Source organism: Balaenoptera ricei, chromosome 9 (assembly GCF_028023285.1).
Source record: "Balaenoptera ricei isolate mBalRic1 chromosome 9, mBalRic1.hap2, whole genome shotgun sequence".
In the NCBI taxonomy this organism is placed as follows: domain Eukaryota; kingdom Metazoa; phylum Chordata; class Mammalia; order Artiodactyla; family Balaenopteridae; genus Balaenoptera; species Balaenoptera ricei.
The window spans coordinates 98186808-98206388 of NC_082647.1; the positions used below are offsets into that span (position 1 = coordinate 98186808).

General features: G+C 37.1%; 1 protein-coding gene across 4 annotated transcripts; it reads left to right on the plus strand.

Annotated features, from left to right (window-relative positions):
* The first annotated feature begins 1770 nt into the window (after positions 1-1770).
* Positions 1771-19237, plus strand: CBLL1 (Cbl proto-oncogene like 1). 4 transcript variants are annotated; one of them, XM_059934179.1, is made up of 6 exons: positions 1771-1856; positions 7702-7869; positions 10676-10776; positions 11185-11268; positions 12334-12407; positions 14999-19237. In XM_059934179.1, the coding sequence occupies exons 1-6, from the start codon at positions 1808-1810 to the stop codon at positions 16032-16034; spliced, it is 1512 nt and encodes a 503-aa protein (XP_059790162.1). In that variant the 5' UTR covers positions 1771-1807; the 3' UTR covers positions 16035-19237. The 4 variants fall into 4 exon arrangements, with proteins under 4 accessions (XP_059790162.1, XP_059790163.1, XP_059790165.1 ...); XM_059934180.1 differs by having other exon boundaries at positions 10679-10776; XM_059934182.1 differs by lacking the exon at positions 1771-1856 and adding an exon at positions 2730-2940 and having other exon boundaries at positions 10679-10776.
* Positions 19238-19581: the final 344 nt, after the last annotated feature.

Below are 19581 nucleotides of genomic sequence, written 5' to 3' on the forward strand. Positions count from 1 at the left end.
AGACTGTAATTCCGTGTTTTAATTATTTCTATAAATGCTAGCCTGTATGGTCCAGGATGTAGGGACCATTATTTATACAGTTCTTGCCTTCTGCAGTCTCAGGCACTACAGGGTGATAACAACTAAAGGAGTATTAAGGAGGGACTTCCCTGGCAGTCCAGTGGTTAAGACTCGGTGCTTCCACTGCAGGGGCTCGGGTTTGATCCCTGGTCGGGGAACTAAGATCCCACATGCTGCACGGTGCAGCCAAAAAAAAAAAAAAAGCCTTAAGGAGATGAAGGTTATTGCCCTGGTCTGGTATTTAGGAGTCTCATACAAGCTCTCTGATACCCATCCTCTGTTTTTTATAGGTAAACAGTGCTATGTAAATGCTAGGTCATCAAACACCTTGAAGAGCGTTAGCTTATAATTCATAGGCTAGCAGATGTCTATCAGTAAGATGAAAATATGATATGCACCTTGGTGCTTCCGATAGTCCACTATGATGACGTTTCATTTTTATAAACCTTAGGACAGTACCAAGCTATAAAATAAGTATAAATGTTGACTTTCAATAAAGAAATTGTGACTGATTACAGTACACAGGTTACCAACGATGGCTACCAGAGGGCAGTAATAAAATATAAGTCTATATACAGTTTCACTTATCAATTTAGGTGAAGAAATTAATATGTCATTCTGCTACTGCACTGGTACAGTGAGGCAACTACAGTTAAGGGGAAAGTGAATATGGAGCACAGGTGCTTAAAGCAATGCATAAAAGCAGCAGAGGTCAAATCAAATAATTCAACAAATGTTTATCTAATATTTTATCAACAAGAAATCTAAAGTAAGTGAGTTTCCTTTCAGTAAATTTTCATAACTTGATGCACCACAAAATGCTGACACAACTTCTGACTTACATATTATATTATGTAAAACACAGTTTGCAGGCTCTTTTTTTATTCTAATTCTTTAAATATTAACATCAGCAGACACTAATATTATTCTTCTGAACCTGGATTTGCATCATCTGAAGTATGGCTGATAGGGTAAATATGAGGATAGGAAAAAATAAAAAGAGCACTTCTTAGGTGAAAACTACCTTCTTTTATACCCCAAATTGGTGAAAAATGCCTGATCATATCAGCACTGTATTTAGAGAAATAGGGAGGAATGGGAGAAAGGTTAAGCTTCCCCCAACCTGCAAAAGAAAACAAAAAATGCCCAGCAATTGAAAGCATCTTGAAAATCACTTAGTAATAGAGAAACTTACATTTTAACAAAAGCAGGAGTAATGTTGATTCACAATTCTCCTTAGTTGTGAATGCACCTAAAAACCTGTTTATAAAGCTGCAGATATAGTGGGAAAGTCTTTAAAAAGATCCCAGTAAAACATTCAGCAGATAACACAGAACACTTATAGGATTATTCATCATATTATTATTCAAAGCTCTTACTGTTTAACTATACAGATAGAGCACATCGCTACACATACTTTATTCGAAATTCAGCACCATGAAACCACTTCTCTAAGAGGTCAATACAATAATCTCTGATTGATCCAGGAACTCTGGCACTGAAAGCGTGCATAACACAAGGTAATGATGTCGTCACCGAGGGACGACAAGAATAGAACCCAAATCCCTTGACTCCCCAGCTTGTGTTTTCCACTAATTGTGCTCCTTCCTACTCATTCGGGAGCATCAAGTGTGAAGGGCTGGCGAAGGGAGTGGACACAGATGCGCCAGGCTCGCGAGGTAGAGACCGCCCTGAAGGTCCTCAGGAATCACTCTTTGGCATTTGCCTTTTGTTTCGGCTGAGGACGATGCAAGCGGCAGCAACCACCAACCCCTGGGACCAAGAACTGGAACTAGGTACTGCCCGTAGCGGTAACTGTCTCTTCCTCATTGTAGGCCTTTACTCTTTTCACCGCTCCCTCGCGGCCAGCCCTAACGTGCTCTCCCCATGCTCAGCTCCGCTCTGCACTGGAGTCCCCGCTGTCTCCTAACAAGACGCGGCTACGCTGCATCCATCCTCCACCTGGCCCCGCGTCCAGTCCTTAGGAGGGGTGTTGTGTGTGTGTGTGTGTGTGTGTGTGTGTGTGTGCGCGCGCACGTGTTTGGTGGGGGAGGGCTTCTAGCGCCACAAGAGCTTTTCTAGAGCTTGCCCTAGAAAATGAGCGCTAATCAAGCGTTAGAAATGGGCTTCAACTGTTAGCAACTTTAGAGATGGGAACGAGGGTAGATACCCGTCAGCTCTGCCTGGGTCTATGCAGCTTGTCACGACAAAGCAAAAAGGAGACCATATGCACAGAGCCTTTCTCTCTAGCTGGGAGTCTCATACAGCTCAACCATCCCCCGGGCAACCTCCCGCTGGAGGACGCCTTCTAGAGCGCGCGTGTTTACACTTTTCCTGGACCGGGGGGGCGGGGACCGTAGCTCGCGGACTCTGGGGGATTCCAAACCGTTACTCCGCCCGCCGAGGTGGGGCCAGCCCAACGGCCGAGCCTGCGCAGTGTGCCTGGCAGGCTCCAGGGTCCCAGCGCACTACAAGTCCCAGAAGGCAATGCTCCGCGGGGCCGGCAGCCGCCTTACCTGCTGCGAGCTTAGTCCTACGGATACTACCGGCTTTCCCCCTCCCCCGTTCCCGTCGGTCTCCTCTCCACAGTTAAAGGCTACTTCCTTTGGAAGCACATAAGAGGAAGCCTTAGCAGCCTCCACATTGAAGCTCTCCGCGTATTCGTTCTTTTTCTCTCTGCTCGAATTATGCCTGACTCCCTCACCGGAGTCGGCTAGCGGACGCGAGACAAGGAAGCCTTTGGAGGCCCCAACCCGGGCAACCTGGTCGCACTTCCGCCTCCCAGGCTCCGGAAGGTATCGCGCACGCGCTCCCTGCGACTCCGGCGCGGTTGACTTCCGCTCCCACTGTGCCCTGCGAGCCGAATCATGGATCACACTGGTAAGGAGGCGGAGGCAGTGGGGGTCCTGGTTCCATGCCCCCTGGCCGGCCTGGGACTGGTCGCCCAGCGAGCATAGAGGGTTTACGCTCGCCCTACAGCATTGGGGTGTGGCGGCGAGAAAGAAATCTCATAGACCCCTCCGCGTGTCCGACCAGGGCCTGCTACTTCCTGGCCTACCCTCCGGTGTGGTACCTACAGCCTCGGTGCCGGCAACAGCCGTTCCTTCTCTGCTTCTGCCGGTCTCTGAGCCAGGACGGCGGGCGGCGCGGGCTTCGCGGGGAGGAGAGAGCGCCGGCTCCTTTTTTCTTCATTTTGGGTGCTCTGCCCTACGTTATGGGGACTGGCGGGTAGATTCCAATCTCGGAGTCGGGGAAGCCTCATTACGCTCGGAGTCGATGCGCGAGAGTGGGTTGGAGACTTCCTGCTGTCTCAGTCAGCTTTGGGCGGGTGCTGCGGTGGTCACCGCCTGTCGTTTTTGTCTCTCCGGTCTTTCATGGACTAGAGGTGGGAGAAGGGAGTCAGATACGGTTTTCGGAATCATACCGAGAGCAGCTTTTCTGCTTAAGCCCAAAGCATGCCCCGCGCTTCGGCTGTGGTGCTTAACCATCAATCTTGAGCTTAAAATCAAGATAGTCTCATTCCTTTCTCCAAGTAAGAATGGCTTCACTCTTTGTTATGTGTTTTTTGGCTTTTGCTTCCTTGTGGTTTTTGGATATTGAATGAGTGCATTTGGAGTTAGGTACTGCTCCGTTCAGTTATATCAGCCATATTACAAGTAGGGGGGAAAAGGCTTTTTCCAGTATTAAGTATTGTTTAGGATTCCTCAGTCATCAACTGTCTACTTAATTTCATATATATATGTATACTCCTATATATAAATACGTTATGTGTGTATGTATACACACACATAGATATATATACATACTCTTCTAGGCTTGGAGATGGAATGGTAAACAAGACGGACTGAGTCCCTCTCTACTTGGAGGTTACGTTCTATTGGGAAAGACAATAAACAAGTTTTTAAAAATACTTAAATGTTTACAGATTATGATGAGTGCTTTGAAGAGGGTAAACGGGTGCTCTGGTAAAGACTATTAGGAGGAAGCTTCAGAGAGGGTGGTCAGGGAAGGTCTTTCTGGAAAAGTAATATTTGTAAGCTGAGATCTGATGGATGAGAAGAATCCGGCGTGGAATAAATCACGAGGAAAGCATTTAGAGCAAGTACAAAGACTCTGAGGGAGGAAAATTTAGAGAAGACCAGTCAGCTGCACCTAGTTAACTAGAGGGAAAGAACCGGAAGATGGGATTGGAAAGGAAGGCAGGAGTCGGGTCGTGCAAGACTTTGAAGTCCATGGTAAAGATTTGAATGTTATGTTAAGTGCAATATGAAGCCATTGAACAGAAGTAGAGGAGGAACGTAATCTCTTTTTAAAAACACAATAGGTTATTTTATGGAGAATGGTGTAAGAGAAGGCAAGAATAATAGAAAATAGAAAATTTAGGAGGTGATTGCAATAGATCAGAAGGGAGGCTTGGCTTAGTGAAGGTGGCTGGTTTAGTGAAAAAGGGAGTGGGCAGATTCAGTGAATTTTCAGGTGATAGAACTCAAACAGGCACTGGTGGATTGGTTTGGAAGCATGTGAGAGGAAGGAAAGGTGCCTAGGGTTCTAGTTTGAGTGGTGTCCATTACTGGAAGACTTGGGGGAAAAACACTTTTTTTTGAGGAGCAGAGGTGAGAAATTGGAATTTGGGAACAAGATTTTGGGCTTAAGTAAGAGATGTGTGTTGAGACATACAAGGGGAGATGTCAAGTGGAGATCAGAGGGAAGTTTGTTTGGGGCTTAGTACCACAAATCACTTAAGGCAGAAGAGAAGAGGGCCTAGAACCAAGCTCTAAGGAACTCTAGTGTTTGGAAATTTTATAGAATCGAAACCCTGGGATTTTGGTGTTAGGGTAGCAAACATGCCACGTTAGCAAATGTTTTTCATTTGAGCCTCTTACTGGAATTCTGGGAGTCAAGCAGCTTCCACAGTTTAGAGAATGTTATGTTAGGAAATTGTAATGTGGGTGTGTGTGTATCTCCATATTTATTATCCTAGTTCTCTAAGTTAAAAGTTTGCCTAAGTAAGTAAAAGTCATCTGAACATGAAAATATTCACTAATGAACTGACCACTTAAAAAATTAGTTCCTGCTCAGATATTCCTGCTTAACACCAGCTTCTTTTTTATTCTTTTAGTTAATTTCATTATACGGCAGTGTTCTTAGTGTTTCATATCAGGAAATGGTATAAAATGCTGTACATTGATTGTGATTACAAAAGATTCCGATTTTCATGAAATTCGTAAATGTGAATTCGGTAATTATTTGAATCACAAATAAAATCATTGGCAAGTGAGGAAATGCCAGTTAGCCAGTGAATTGAAGACATTATGACAGGATAGGCATCTCAAAAGAATGTTTCTAATATCAAAGGATTAATAGAAGCCCTTGGGGAAATGATGAAACCCTCTAATGTTATGCAAAAATGACTGGTTTTGTAATCTTGTTAAAAAAGTCAGTCATAAAATAAAGGCTATCGTGTGGTGTTTTTACAATAGAATTTTGCTGGAAAAATTACCCCAGGAAATTCCTACTTATCACTTGATTCATTCTTTGGCTATTCTAAGAATTAGCACTTAGTTGTAACTATAACCTAAATTTTGTAAAAATATTTCTTGATTCCTTTAATTCAAGATAAAATTCTACACAAATCTTTTAAAAACCTGTATAATATAATATAAAAGTGTTATGCCTTTTTAAAGTGGATTTCACTTTATATGGCCAGTTCTATCCTTAATTCTCACTTTGTGTCATATCCAAAGACTTTTGTTGTTAGGGCTTTATGTTTGTAGTTGTCTTATTCAAAAGGAAATTATGCTGTATGTTCTGATTCTTAATAAAACCCCCAAAACCCTAAGACAAACCCAGAGTGATGTCACTATTAACCGCTGTACTTTGCTTATGAACTTGCAGTCTGAGGCAGGCTGCAAGGTGTTAAGAGGGCAGCACGCTCTGGAAAGCCGTAATAGGCTAAACAAGCCACAGTAGTGACCACAGGTGTCCAGGGTGGTGTGAAAAGGACTTGTAGTAATGAAGTGTTGGTATTTTGATCATTCATCGAGTTGAAACCGTTAAGAGTCCTTTTACTGTCTGAAGGACAGCACTGAACTGTCTACAACAACTTGCTTTTTTTAGTTCATTGGAAAATTAGGAATACCTATTGAGCAAAAAAAAAAACAAAAAAAAATTCTGTCTTATCTGTCTTTTTGCTATTACATTGCTTGTAGGTATTTTTACATAAATAAGCAACTAGAGTGAGAGCAGATGAAATACGTTATTCAAATTGTTAATACATTTTGTGAAGTGTTGAGAGTTGATCAAGTTGGATTTATCCTAACTTGACTTTAACTATCCATGTTAAAGTTATCCATGTTAAAGTTAAAATCCCTTTTCCATGAATTTTATTTTTGAGGGTTAGCTATTATGAAAGTAATAATAGAAAGTAGACTGAAAGATAGTTAAATTAATAATTAAGGACCGATTTTGAATTTTGTTCTGTCCTTCAGAAAGGGTGCAAATCGATGTGAGTTCAACATGTGTCTGTAATTCTAGTACCCTTGGAGATCATTAGTACTAATTAGGATACTACTTCCAAATTTGGCTTTACTGAATTTAATGTGGACAGTTTGGCTATCACTCTGGATTGTACTGTCTAATGCAGTGGCAATTAAACAGCCTTGTTCACTAATTGTCATGTTTAAGACATTACTATTTAAAAAAATTATTTGCATTTCCTATTTTAGGGCATTTCCCTTTCTGTCTTTAGTAGGTAAAGGTAAATATTTTCTGGATTGTAATATCTTGTCATGGACTTGAAGAAAAGGTGGCTTTTAATCTTCAAATAGAGTCAGTTCTATGAAATAATGCTCCTATTACTCATGGGATATGAGTGAATTTAATTCATAAGCTAATAACAGACAGGGACGTAGAAAGTTTCAGTTATTTAGGCCAAGTACAGAAAACTTGCATCCTCCTAAACTATAATTTTCCATTACAATGGTGACCAAGAGTAACACAGTCACATGTGTACATCTAGAAATGTTATAGCACAAGTACATTAGTGCGTGTTTTTACTACTAAATGGTGCAATAATTTTTACTATATTCCTGAATGCTTTTTAGAAAAACAATTTTACACTTATTTAATTTTACCATTGTCAGTGTTAGTTTTGTGTTTCCAGTATTATTGATTGTCCTGATATCGATGCAGATTACTAAATTTACTGAGTGCCTACTTTGCATACTTGATGGAGATAGTGATGGTTTTCTTTCTTTTTGTTCTTCTTCCTTTACTTTTCTTTTTCTTTTTTAAAAAAATCTCTTATAGTTCCAAGACAGAGGTTCTTATCTTAGGCTCATGAAGGGTTTTACGTTTCTGTAAATCCCTCTGGAAAAATGGAAAATTTTTTTGTCCATTTTTTTAGGGAGAGGTTCTGTAACTTCTGTCAACCTTTTAAAGGTTCCATATCTCAAAAAGCATTGCTTTAAGGGTTTGTCCAAAATAGAGAAAATTAGTACTTGAACTTATATAGCATAGTATTTAAAATCAGAAACCAGATATTCAACCCTTGATAATGTGGGGTATGTTGCTTTAATACCTGTGGCAGAATAATCTTCAAAAAAAAAACTAAAAGAAATTACAACTTTTTTTCTAACATAGACAATGAGTTACAAGGCACTAATAGTTCTGGATCATTGGGTGGTCTTGATGTTCGAAGACGAATTCCTATAAAGCTCATCTCCAAACAAGGGAACAAAGCCAAAGCTTCACCTCGAACTCCAAGGACTATAAACAGGATGCCTGCAAAGGCTCCAGCTGGTGATGAAGGTAATTTGTTTAAACTAATAGGTCCAAAAGTCTTTCTTTTATATCTGATTCCACCAAATAAGCCATGTGATTTTATTTACCTTGAGTCACCTCTTTTTTTATCTTTTATACTCTCTTCCTTCTTCAGTCTTTGACTTCTCATTTTGGCATATTTTACTTTTCTCTCCCTTTATAAATATTTTTGGTTTATTTTCTTGTTGAAAGTAACACTGCCTATTGTTTAAAAAAAATCTAAACAATATTGCAGAAAACATAATATTAAAAGTAAAATTGTCCCTCTCTCCCCATAATTATTCTCTTCCCAAATAATCCCTGGTATGGCTTTTTCATAGTTACTTTATAACTGCTCTTTTTTCATGCAAGATGCATGTGAGATTTTGCCTTCTCAGTACATACAGTTGTATCTCATTTAAGAAAGTAGGTTTAGGTATTTCACTTACGGATATACCATAATTTATTTAACAATTTTAATAATTTTTTGCTGTTAAAAACAATTTTGTAGTAAATATCCTTGTATATGTACCTTAGTATGTATATTTTATAGAATTTAAACTTTGCATGAATTTGGGCATCTTAGAACTTGGTGGATTTTAGAATTTGTACATTTTAAAATTTGACAGATGTCGCCAAATGGCCCTGTAAAAACAGTACATCACTTTATACTCCCACACCAATATTGGTACTATTAACCTTTACAAATTTTTGTTCTGATACACATTTCTTTAATTATGAGTGGGGTTGTATATCTTTTCATAGTACTGGTCATTTCTTTTGCCTAGGATCTACCTGTTCATTTCCTTTTCCCATTTTTTTTTCTGTTTGATTGTCTTTCTCTTGATTTTTATGAGTTCTTTCTTTGTAAATTAATACAATTGTCATATATTGTATATATTCTCCATTTGTCTTTTGAGTTTTATATGTAAAATTTTTATTGTAGAAAAGCTTGACAATTCTATGTAGTCAGATATCCAGTCTTTTCTAGTGTGACTTCTGGGTTTTTTGTCATCGTTAGAAAGGCCTTCCCCATTTCATGAGTATAAAACAGTTTTCCCATCTTACCCTTTAGTACAGGGTCTGCAAACTATGGCCTATTGGCCAAATACAGTCCTGTTTTTTATTGGGACACATCCATGCCCATGGCTGCTTTTCACACTATATTGGCATAGTTGAGTAATTTCAGGTATGGCCTACAGAGCCTAAAATATTTACTTAACTGGCCTTTAAGCAGAAAAAGTTTGCTGACCCCTGCTTTGGAACTTTTATAGATATGTATTTGGGTATTAAAACAAAAAGGGGGTATGGGCTTGAAGTGGAAGAGAATGAAGAGATAACTGAGAAGAAAAGGATAGAAAGGGGATTTTAGCTTTTTTGCATTGTTTTACTGTTACACAAGAATTTATTTATACATTACTGTGTAGTTTTAAAAAAGTATTTAAAAACCAAAAAGGCCAAAGCGGGGGTACACTAGGTTATTGATAGAGCAGCAGCAGCTGGTATGTTATCTATACAAATATATATATATAGCTTCATGATGGGAGTACAAGTTGAACTACTCTGAAAAATGATAATGTGCTCCTAACTTTCTTGGCTGTTGTTCTGCTCAATAATTTTTTGAGTTTTAATAAGTAGAAAAGTTAACTTTCCTTATTTTGAGTTTTAGATGACAGCAGCTTTTATAAGGTATAAATGGATCATATAAGAACCTAGGGTCACTCAGATGTAACTTATAAGAACTCTACATTTGTGTTGGAGATGATTAGATAGCAGTACACTGGTATGTATGTCTGTATCAGGTTCAAAAAATTCTTGCATCTCTGCGTGTGTGTCTATCTCTGTTTGTGTCCGTGTGTCTGTATGCAGATGCTGTAATGTAGCCATGTGGGTAAAGTTAAAACTTCTGTGCTTTGGCTACTCTGTTTACCAGTTCTAGGGCCAAAAGAGTCGTGAGAAGCCTGGCACCTTGGAGGGATAGATTTGTCTTCTCAGCTTTACTTTAGGTAATTGGATTCTATCTAGAATCCCCATAAGACTGTTTGCTGGTTTTCTTTCCTTTTGTATGAGATGAGAGGATTACCATCAACTTTTTAATTAGGCCAGAGAAATTGAAATTGAGCCCATTTGATCTTCATATTGTTTTAAGTTTATTGATATTGATATATGCAGTGTAGGGGAGGATACTTGTAAGTAGATACGATATAAATTCTACTGTTTGCGTGATTAACCAGGGAGAGGTTTCAATGGAAAGGATGAAGTATGAATATGTTGGATGTTTCTAAAATCAGGCTCAGTTTAAAGCTGAAGAAGAGGATACCTAATTTACTAAGTCGTAAGAAGGAAGTCTGCAGAATTCTTTATGTTTTCATTAATCCTTTAGCAATAATATCAGTTTCTTACAGCATAATACCACTTTTATAGATAGATCAGAATAAGTGGTGATAAGTATCTTTTATTTGTGTAATAATCATGATGATGATAATTAGTAGTTTTATACTAGAAATAGTTTGGTGAATTAATAAGAGCACTTGAATGGGAGTGAAGAGATCTGAGATCTTTTCCTAGCTCTGCCACCGATCTTCTCTGGGTTGAGTTATTATGATCTCCAGTACTGCAATATTCTCAGTCATGAGAGTTAGACTACATGATTACCAAGATCATTTCTAGATGGTGCTTTAAACTAGACTTGATTATCTTGTTCTTAGAAGAGCTTTGAAAGGTGTCAGTGAATAGGTCTGTTTGACCATGTACATGTACTTCCAAAATGAAATTGAGATGTGAAAAGTTAATAGGTAACACTTTCTTCTCTCAGAAGGATTTGATTATAATGAAGAAGAACGGTATGACTGTAAAGGGGGCGAACTGTTTGGAAATCAACGAAGATTTCCTGGACACCTTTTTTGGGACTTTCAGGTATAACTAAAAATAAAAAATTTTATTAGAACAATAAAATATTTTAAATACTCTATTAGAACAATTCAGACTACATAAAGAATGGTATGAACTTTTATTATAGTTACATCTTTCAGTACTCACAAATCATTTGTTTATTAATGCCCTATTTCACTGCTTTGAAAGATAATCTGAAGTAATTTTTAGTAAAGTCAAGTAAAATCAATAACCATTAACACTGTTTAAGGGAATAAACCCCCAAGACTGATGGTGGCCCAACTAATGTGGCGTATGTGGGTATTATACCAAGAAACCTTTATTTCTAATTGTTTTAATAACTTTTATAAAATACTAACCAATTCATTGTGTAAATTATGGACATAAGTTTTAGAAATGCTTAAGGAAAATTTAATTATATCATTTCAACAGATAAACATCTTAGGTGAAAAGGATGATACACCAGTTCATTTCTGTGACAAATGTGGATTGCCTATTAAAATCTATGGGCGAATGGTAAGTATAAATTAAATTCTGATTTTGTAAATTAAATATTTGTGTAGAGGTAGGATTCTGAAATTTAAGTAGATAGATTTATTGCTGTTTAGTGATTAAGTTTATAACATTTTAAATAAGTATAAAATAGCTAGGGGAAATTTGGGAATAATATGCATTTAATAGAATTATCTTGACAAATTCTTTAATTGCTTGTAAATATTAATTACGGAACCTAATGCTGAAAACTAAATAATTTCCTTGGACTGTTTGATACCTGTTTACATTAATTCTAGTTTATTAGGGAAAAATGGGGTTTTTTTCCCTTGTTGACAGAATAAAATCAGTTATTCATTTCTGAAGGCTATAATTTTTAATATAAAACTGAATTAATAAAGATTATTTATGATTTCTGAGAATTGAATTCTAAACATTAAAAAAAAAACCAGCCCTAACTGTAATTTAATAGTAATTTTGGCATATAAAAAGTTTAACATTTTTGTTGGAAAAAAATTTGAATTCAGTGATATATCTGTGATGGTGGAGGGTGTGGATTATGCACTGTTGCTTTGCTACGTAACACAACTAAATAATGGTAATGGCCTCTGAGTTTTAAAGTGGTGTAACATCATTTTACTGTGTCCTTCTGATTTATTTTTAAATATTTGTAAGTTCATTAACTTAAGACTACCAGGGAAGAAGGCTACTTATATTACATTAGAAGATATTTGTTCTTTTCCTGCCTTGGAATACTTCCAGGAGATACAGGATTAGATTAAACATTATGCAGTATTCTTCAGGAGCTTTTAACCTGTAGGGACCATGAACGTGTAAGCAAATATGCATGTATATGTTTTTTGAGGAAAGGGCCAAAGTTTTCATCACATTCTCACAAAGAACTTTGTGACTGAAAAAGGGTTAACTGTTGCTTTTATGTAATTGGTACTTAATAAATGTTCATTTTGACAAAACAGTTCTCAAGTGCCTTTTATGTCTAGGTCACTGTGCTTACTGTTTTTTTTTTTTTTTATGGAAGTATTTTAATTTGTTCTAGTATGCTTAACTGTAACATGTCTCTGTTCACAGATTCCATGCAAGCATGTTTTTTGCTATGACTGTGCTATTTTACACGAAAAAAAGGGAGATAAGATGTGTCCAGGGTAAGATCATCATTAAATTTTTAAATAATAAAGTTTGTGATATAATGATTTATAATCTAGGTTAAAGGTCAGGGTGTGCTGTAGACCGGTGGCAGGATATCAAATGTGTAGACATGGCTCATGTTTCTCTGTGAGCCTAGAGTTGGCCTTAGCCTTCTCCTTAAGATAGGGCTAATTAGCTATTATCAATCAATTCAAATTGGCCAAAATAACGAGTATATTTGCCATCACAAAGTTGGCGTTATAAACCAAAAATAGTTATTTTCTTGTTTTAATGGGACGCTAGAGAGGTAGTATCACGTAGTGATTGAGAGCAAAGACTCTCGAATTAGAATTCCTGGATTCAAATCTCTATTTTCTTATTTATTAGCTGTGTGACATAGGTGATTTCTTCATCTGTAAAATGGAGCTAATAATAGTACTTACCTCCCTGGGTTATTATTAGAAGTAAATGAGTTAATACATATATAGTAGCATATAGCAAGTACTATGTAAGTATAAGCTCTTATTTATTACCTTCAAATCTGATTATTATGTCTTGAGTATATCTTAAAACACCATCATGTTCTAAGATAGACTCAGACAAGTTATGACAATCTAGAGGTGTTGGTTGATAGTGATCTATTTGGGGATGGTCTTGAAGGATCCAGAATAAACTATGAATTTTTATATCAATTTAGAACACCTGACAGAAGGTTTGAGGAAAGCTTTGAGAGAAACTTCTTTGGAACAACTGTAGGCTTCCTAGGTTCCTTATAACCTATGTCAGAACCTATCCCAAGGGTTGTAGTATTAGTTGATAGCAAAGCTATGGACAATTGTAAGGGATAATTTTCTTTTATGGTGTAGGAAGATTGGCATCACTGAGAGAGAATGGATGATTCATTGACAAACCAGTGCCAACTAATTCTTTTGGCATATTTTTATTAGCCCTTTAAAGTCACAGATTATAAAATTTATAGTGTGAGTTTAAAGAGTATTTCCTTCCTAGAATTATAATTCAGAAGAGTTACGAAATTAAAAATGCATATTCACTGTTTGCCTTATTTTCTGTAATGCCTGATTTTCCAACACGGTGTACATCCACTATATAGTAAATTTGATTGCCTCATTGGGATAAGGGATTTTGGATGTTGTAAAACACCATGTAGAGGACATCAAAAGGTTTTCTCTTTTATGTAAGTGTTCTAATGTTAATATTTAAAAGGGAATTTAGTTTTCAGGGTATTCAGTGTAACTCCAGTAAGCATCTCACTGGTTGGCCCTTAGGTATATCAGAGCATAAGCCTATCTGGATTAACAGACCCAGGTTAGAAAGTGAAGAAATGGCAATCCAAATTAATGTAAATACTATATACTAATGCTTAAGCATCACCCAAAAGAGGTGCCTCACATCCCGTTACTGTGGTGATATTTCAGAGCTTACAGCAAGTTAGAAGCAAAAAGTAAGAAGTGTGCCAAATGGCCACTAAAGGGACGCCTCCTAGTATCAAGAAGGAGTACCAGCCTTCAGTGAGGAAGGAAAAACAGACACCACTCAAAATCAAGAATATAGAGCCATGTAATGTAGTGTCATATGACCTGACACACGTATTTAATGATAACAGCTTATACATGTATAGTGCTTAACTAGTCATTAAGTCCTGTCATTTTCACTGTTTCGTTGATGTTATAGATACTCCTTTAAGTAGGGTGAAGTGGATATAAAAACATTGTGAGTTAGGTTAGATGTTTGAACCCCATTTTACAGATAAAGAAACAAAGTTTAAATGACTTCACTGAGATCTCAGAGCCAGTAGTAGATCCCAGTTCCAATTCCTAGCTCAGTCCTGTTTCTGCTATTTCAAGAAGACTCTAAAGGCAAGAGTGGATTAAAAATAGTGAATGAAGAGTAGTTACAATTTGACCCTGACTCATTAAGAAAATATTGAGTTAAATTTAGTGGTTATAATTTAGAGAAGCAGGAGTGTGTAATACTTTATAGTAGTAAATTTGTCTGACAGTTCAGAAAGACCCCTTCTTGAAGGGACTCTTGGTGTTCAGGGTTTGAATTTAATTTGTTTATGTTGTTTAATGTTAAGAACCTTGATGATTAGGATGATCCTATTTATTTTTGTAGTTCTTACAGTTCTTCCACTTGGTGTCTTCCACTTAGTATTATTTGCGCAGAAAATAATACTCAATAAATACGGTACAAGTTTGAATTCCATGATTGTGACAGATGCTTTGGTTTGCCCTTCCTGGATTTTTCTTTGCAAATGGATGCAAAGCATAGAATTGTTTGAGAAAATCAGATAAATTCTAGGTCTTGGGAAGAAAAGGTCTTTTCTTAAAACATACTCTGTTTGATAAACACTTTGAATTTTTTTCTTAAGCGTTCTGTTGTTGAAAGAAATGCTGATGCTTAATAGCGAACAGACCACAAAGTGGAAAAGATTAAAGGTTCACTTGCAGTAACTATAACTTGTAATTGTGAACTTTTGTAGTATTTTCCATAACAAAATTTAAAACTAGTCATATCTTTGAAATTAAGTGCGTTATTTTTACAGTCTGTTTTTAGTAAATCAAACTTTTTTCCCCTTCTAATTTAGCTGTAGTGATCCTGTGCAGCGAATTGAGCAGTGTACACGAGGTTCTCTCTTCATGTGTAGCATTGTTCAAGGGTGCAAGAGAACATACTTGTCCCAGAGAGACTTACAGGCTCATATCAACCACCGCCATATGAGAGCTGGAAAACCTGTTACCCGTGCTTCACTTGAAAATGTTCATCCTCCTATTGCCCCACCACCAGCTGAAATCCCCGATCGTTTTATAATGCCGCCAGACAAGCACCATATGAGCCATATTCCGCCAAAGCAGCACATCATGATGCCACCACCTCCTTTGCAACATGTGCCCCACGAGCACTATAATCAGCCACATGAGGATATTCGTGCTCCTCCAGCAGAATTGTCCATGGCTCCACCTCCACCTCGCTCGGTCAGTCAGGAAACCTTTCGTATTTCAACAAGAAAACACAGCAATTTAATAACTGTCCCTATTCAGGATGACTCAAATTCAGGTGCTAGAGAACCACCACCTCCTGCCCCAGCACCTGCTCACCATCATCCTGAATATCAGGGTCAACCAGTGGTCTCGCACCCTCATCATATTATGCCTCCACAGCAACATTACGCACCACCCCCACCTCCTCCACCACCAATAAGCCATCCAATGCCACATCCTCCCCAGGCCGCAGGTACTCCTCACCTGGTGTATAGCCAAGCTCCACCTCCACCAATGACCTCTGCTCCACCACCAATTACCCCTCCCCCTGGACATATTATTGCCCAGATGCCACCTTATATGAATCATCCTCCTCCAGGACCTCCCCCCCCTCAACATGGTGGTCCACCTGTAACTGCACCCCCTCCTCACCATTATAATCCTAACTCTTTACCCCAGTTCACTGAAGATCAAGGAACTCTGAGCCCTCCATTTACACAGCCAGGGGGAATGAGTCCTGGTATATGGCCTGCACCGAGAGGGCCGCCTCCTCCTCCACGAATGCAGGGTCCGCCTTCTCAAACCCCACTTCCTGGACCACATCATCCAGATCAGACAAGATATAGACCGTATTACCAATGATAATAGTATTTTGAACTGAAGATATGATGAGGAAACAAACTTATGTATAGTCAATCTTTTAATTAAGCTTTGACTGTTGGGGAAGGGAAAGCGCCTCTTACTGAGGTGGCTGTAAAACACTTAGGGTCTTGTCTCTTAAAATGGTTTTAAATCTTGACCTTAGGAGTGATTTCAAGTACTATACTGTAGTGCAGATAAGTGGCTCAGTTGAGCACAACTATATTTTAACAACTTTCTTCCCCTAGTGTGGTAAATTGACCCAGAGGTGACCATTTGTAAAAAATTTGAAAAAATTTTTTCGTCGTTCCACTTTCAAAAGTATTGCTTTTGTTAAACCCAATGTTTAGTTTTTCTTGTGATACATTTTGTTAACCTGTGTAAAAGGATTAAATTTCAATATGGTTGTAAAAATGCTATTTTTATGTGAATTTAAGTGCAGCCACATACTGTTTTTTAAACCATATGTTTTACCACTAATTTCCCAAAGTTATAATAAAATCCTAAAAGTAAAAATCTACTAGAATTTACTGTAAGGCAGACTGTTAAATGGTAGGAAATGATTTCACATGTTAGGCACTGAAATTTTGAGGTATATTAGGTGTATAATGCACTTCACTTGGATGCCTTTTCATTTGTAGGCAGCCTCAGGAACACCAAAATACATTGGAATTCCAGTACTAAGAAATATTTATGTTTGTAATATTGAAAGGCAGTGGTCGTTACTTGGAAAGTTACGGCCAAAGTAATCAACTCTGTAGGCTCCAAGCTGTTGGGGATGCTGGTACCCGTTAATGCTTTTTACTGAATGGTTGGAATCACATGATGCACCACACTGATTAATCTTAAGTAACGTTATTTTATAGAACTGTTTAAATGGTGTGCTTTAGATGAAGTGTATTCCTCTCTACTCATTGTCTTAAACTAAATATTTAGGGCTGAATAGGCTTTATGTAATTCCTCATTTCATGGTAGAATTTGATCCCGTGCTTAAGTGGGTTCTTGTTTATTGGGTTTTAAACTATAATTTGAATGCCATGGAGGAATTTGAATACTGTATTAATGAAGGACATTCTTGTAATCACATACTTGTGTTGCTCAGGTTTCATGACTGTGTGATAAGGTTTTTTCTCTGACTTGACATTTAAAAACTATTAATGATTTCCTGTTTCTTTTATTGGTTAAGCATCTAAAACTTGGAAAGTTTTAGCTTGGAGTCAACAGTGAAGACTACCAGATGATTTTGTATTGGAGAAAAGAAAAGTAATCTAAATTGTGAATTTCAGTGCTTTATAAGGTGTCTTCGGAGTCAGCTTTTGCATTATAGGGGCTTCTTACAGTCCAGCTGAGATGACCACTTACAGTTTATACAGAACTCATATGTATAAATCAACACTCTTAGGATATTACTATATATCCTTTGAATAAACCCCTGTGAAGTACTTCCTCCCCCCTAAAATGGTGCATAACATATAAACATGAAATGTGTAGTATGCAGATGCCATTTATTAAATAGTTTGTAGTGTATAAATTTAGAACATTTCTTTTTGACAAAGGGTGAACTGATTGCTAATTTACCATTTAATTCTGTCAGGAACAGGCAAAACAACTTCTCTTCTTGGATAATCAGATGCAAAGTCATCTATGAACTTAGAGCTGAAGTTAGAAATAATATAAATGGCCCTTTCAACCTTGACCAGCTGAAAATAACTAATACACTTTTTTTTTAAGTGAAAGTACGTGATTTTTCACACCTAGCAATTTGAGAGTCCAGTTGTTAATGCAATATTTCTAGTGAGAAATTGTTATTAGAAGCATGGGAGTGAAATAGTATGAAATGGTGGTGAGTGCGTCTATCATATTACTGTAGGTACTTGGACTGTGCAAACTTGATTCCTTTTCATGGCCCTATTTAGGAGCTGTTAAAATACTCTTGTTGAAAATCCAGGACCATTTTTTGGTTTCATGTAATAGGAAATAGCCGAATTCACTTTAAAGCTTCTCAACTATTTATGAAGAGCTCACCTGTTTTAATGAAATTCACTAGAATTGAATGTGGCATGAAACCACTTAGCCTATGTATTGGACAAAAAAATTAATATCATGATAAAATTCCACATGTTAAGAGAATTCTTGTAGGCTTTTAAAAAATGATTTCTTTTTGGTTAGGTTTAAGAAATATGTGTTATGCAGGAAGGCAGATCACATGAAATGTGTTGTAGCAGACAATTTTTTAAAATGGTGTTAGACTTGAATTCATCCAGTTATTGTTTGAATGAGGGTGGGTGGGTAGAAGGATAACAAAATTACTGTTAGTGTTTCTTTCCTTAAGGAAAAAGATGTGAATCCCAGCCTTATTTCAGGGAAGCCTTTGAAGCTATGATGGACATAAGTCTAAATTAAATGTATGTATATTTCATTATATTGCTCTTAAGACTACTGAGGTGGCAGTTTAATTCTTAAAAACAATAAAATGAAAGCATAAATACTATTTTGCCTAGATGAATTTTTACCTAATGATGACACATTTGGGAGAATGCAGAGTTTTTCGTGTTGATACAGCTTTTACAGTAAAATAGATTCACGTTTTTGGAGATTAAAACCAGCAAGTTGAACGTTAATATTTCTGAAGTGGTATGATTGTTCAGAGTATTCTGTAGTATTTTGGGGAAATATCAGTTGCAAAGACTAAGAAACTACTTAATATCCATCTTGCCCTGTAAAAACCACTTGCTCAATTTATCGTATAAATACTACCACTGAAATATAAATGCAAAGGATAATTTGACCATATTTTTAAACTCAAAATAGGTGACTTTACTGTATGAAGTATACAGAGCTGCTTTACGCTTTGTTCTTACTAACATACTGGAAGAGTATCTTTCATACATCTTTTTGGAAAAACTGTATAGACATATCGTAACATTCTTGAAAAAGCGTTACAAGTACGTGGAAAAATCTCACAAGTACCTGAAACAAAAATAAACTTTTCTGACTATTAGATCAGCCATCAAATTCGTATATTGATGTTAGCTGAGGTTTGACATAATCATACTATATTCTGACTGAAGTGGATTTATTTTTCTTCACTGGTTTTTGTAAGTGTAATCTGTTCAATTGTGGCCTAGACCAAGCAGACTTTACTTACTACAATATATGCACAGTCTAATAAAGCAATATTGGATATACTAGGATTAAAGGGGAAAGAGAGGTAAGCCAGTTAAAATACTTGGTAATGATACTAATAAAAACATTTGAATTTTCAAACATTTTTTGTTTTGATTCATGCCCCTTCAGTTTTCCATCTTTGAGGGAAAAAGTATTAAGGCAGAATTTTTAAAACAACATTTTAGTATCAAACTTTAATTTTCTCATCTCCTTTAGAATTTGAATTTTTAGGCATTACAGAATCACAGGATTTAAATGAACAATGGTGGGTCATGGGTTTAGCTCTAACACTTGGGTGGAACCATGTCTTTTTAAAAATCTACCATTTTGAAATGTTAATCTATGTCCTGAGAATGTCTCATTGCTATTCCAAGTAGTTGTT